This window comes from Saccopteryx bilineata, chromosome 6 (assembly GCF_036850765.1).
Source record: "Saccopteryx bilineata isolate mSacBil1 chromosome 6, mSacBil1_pri_phased_curated, whole genome shotgun sequence".
Taxonomy (NCBI): domain Eukaryota; kingdom Metazoa; phylum Chordata; class Mammalia; order Chiroptera; family Emballonuridae; genus Saccopteryx; species Saccopteryx bilineata.
In genome coordinates this window covers 167,181,139-167,182,814 of record NC_089495.1, presented here as the reverse complement: position 1 = coordinate 167,182,814, position 1,676 = coordinate 167,181,139, and the positions used below count along the sequence as shown (strand labels likewise).

The following is a 1,676-nucleotide window of genomic DNA, read 5'->3' as shown; positions in this document are numbered from 1 at the left end:
TCACCACGTCCTGCCATAGAGCAGGTTGGCGCCGAGCACGCCGCCGCCGTAGTCCCCCGCGGCCGCATCCAGGGCGGCCAGGCCGCCCCCCGGGCCGTGCAGCGCGGGCGGGCTGGGCGACAGCTCCTCCAGTTCGGGCGCGGGCGTCGGGGCCGGCGGCTGCGGGCCGGCCTGGCCGGGCGTCGGCGTGCCTGCGCCGTTCTGGCACGGCTTGCCGTCCTTGACCAGCACCGGCACCGCCACGCGGCGCGGGGACGGCGGCGGCGGCGGCGGCGGGGCCAGGCCGGCCTCCTGCTGCAGCTGCTGCGCCGCCTTGTCCTTGGCCTGCCGCTTCATCTTGTAGCGGTGGTTCTGGAACCAGATCTTGACCTGCGTCGGCGTCAGGTGGATCATGCTGGCCAGGTGCTCGCGCTCGGGCGCCGACAGGTACTTCTGCTGCTTGAAGCGCCGCTCCAGCTCGTAGACCTGCGCCTGCGAGAAGAGCACGCGGCGCTTCCTGCGCGGCGCCGCCGCCGCCGCGTGCAACGGCGCCAGCGCCTTGGCGGCGTCCGCGATGCCCGCCAGCGCGCCCATGCCGGCCACGTTCACGCCCGCCGACGGCCCCATGAACCTGGAGACTGGGAGGGGCCGAGGGAAGCCCGTGAGCGCCAGGCCCGCTCCGCCCGCCGCGACCGCGACCGCGACGCCGGGGGGAACCCGCGGACACCCCCCCCAGCACCCGCGCCTGCCCCGACCGTGTCCCGCGACGCCCCGCCGCCCCGCGCCCAGCCCCGCTCACTTGACGAGTAGCGCGGGTCCGGGCTGCCTCCGTACCAGCCGGCGGCCGCGCCGCCCCGCATGCCGTCCGCGTAGGCGGGCAGCTCGCCCACGCCGCCCAGGCCGCCGTTGCAGTAGCCGCCCACCGCGCCGTGCGCGAACTGCGAGACGCCGGGCGGCATGTGGTAGGCGGCGGCCGCCGCGCCGGGCCCCATGGAGTGCGGCGGCTGCACGCCCGCCACGGCCGCCCCCTGCGAGGACGGGCCGGGCGGCGCGCGGTAGGCGCCCGCGGCCCCCAGGGGCGCCCCCAGCCCGTGCGGCGCGCCGTCCATGGCGCCGCCGAACTTCTTGTAGGTCTCCTCGATGGGGCTCAGGATGTCGGACACGGAGAAGGGCGTCGTGTGCTTGGGGCTCAACGACATGGCTCGGCGCGCCGCCGGCTAGTGGGGCCCGGGGCCGGGCGCGGGCGGGATGCGGCGGTCGCCGGTCGCCGCCACCTCGGCCGCGGCCGCAGCGCCCGGGAGCAGGAGTCGGAGGCGCCGCGAGCCGGGGAGCCGCGGACTGGGTTTATTTTAGTCCCGCGCCAGGTTTACGACAGACTCGAGGGGCGGAGCAACATCCCAAACGAGCAAACAATGGTCATTGGCATCTTTTTCTCTCGCCCCCCTCTTCTCATAACGGAGGCAGAAAAGGTAACGGGGGCAGTTGGATGTTTCTTGACAAGATCACCCCCCTTTGCCTTCTCCATGCTCCCGCCTCTGTCCCGGCAGTTACCCCCGGTCCTCGAGCGCCAGACTTAGGAATTCCCAGGCCGGCGTCCAGGGAAGTGAAGGACTGCGAGCTGCTTCCACCCAGGCTCCTGTGTTCCTACAGTGACTTCGTAGCGAAGTCCAGTGTAATTGTGGATGGGGGCTGTGGTG

General features: G+C 73.6%; 1 protein-coding gene across 1 annotated transcript; it reads right to left on the bottom strand.

Annotated features, from left to right (window-relative positions):
* On the bottom strand, positions 1-1,178 carry NKX2-4 (NK2 homeobox 4). The gene is made up of 2 exons (XM_066237605.1): positions 779-1,178; positions 1-617 (listed from the first exon to the last, which is right to left on the bottom strand). The coding sequence occupies exons 1-2, from the start codon at positions 1,176-1,178 to the stop codon at positions 1-3; spliced, it is 1,017 nt and encodes a 338-aa protein (XP_066093702.1).
* Positions 1,179-1,676: the final 498 nt, after the last annotated feature.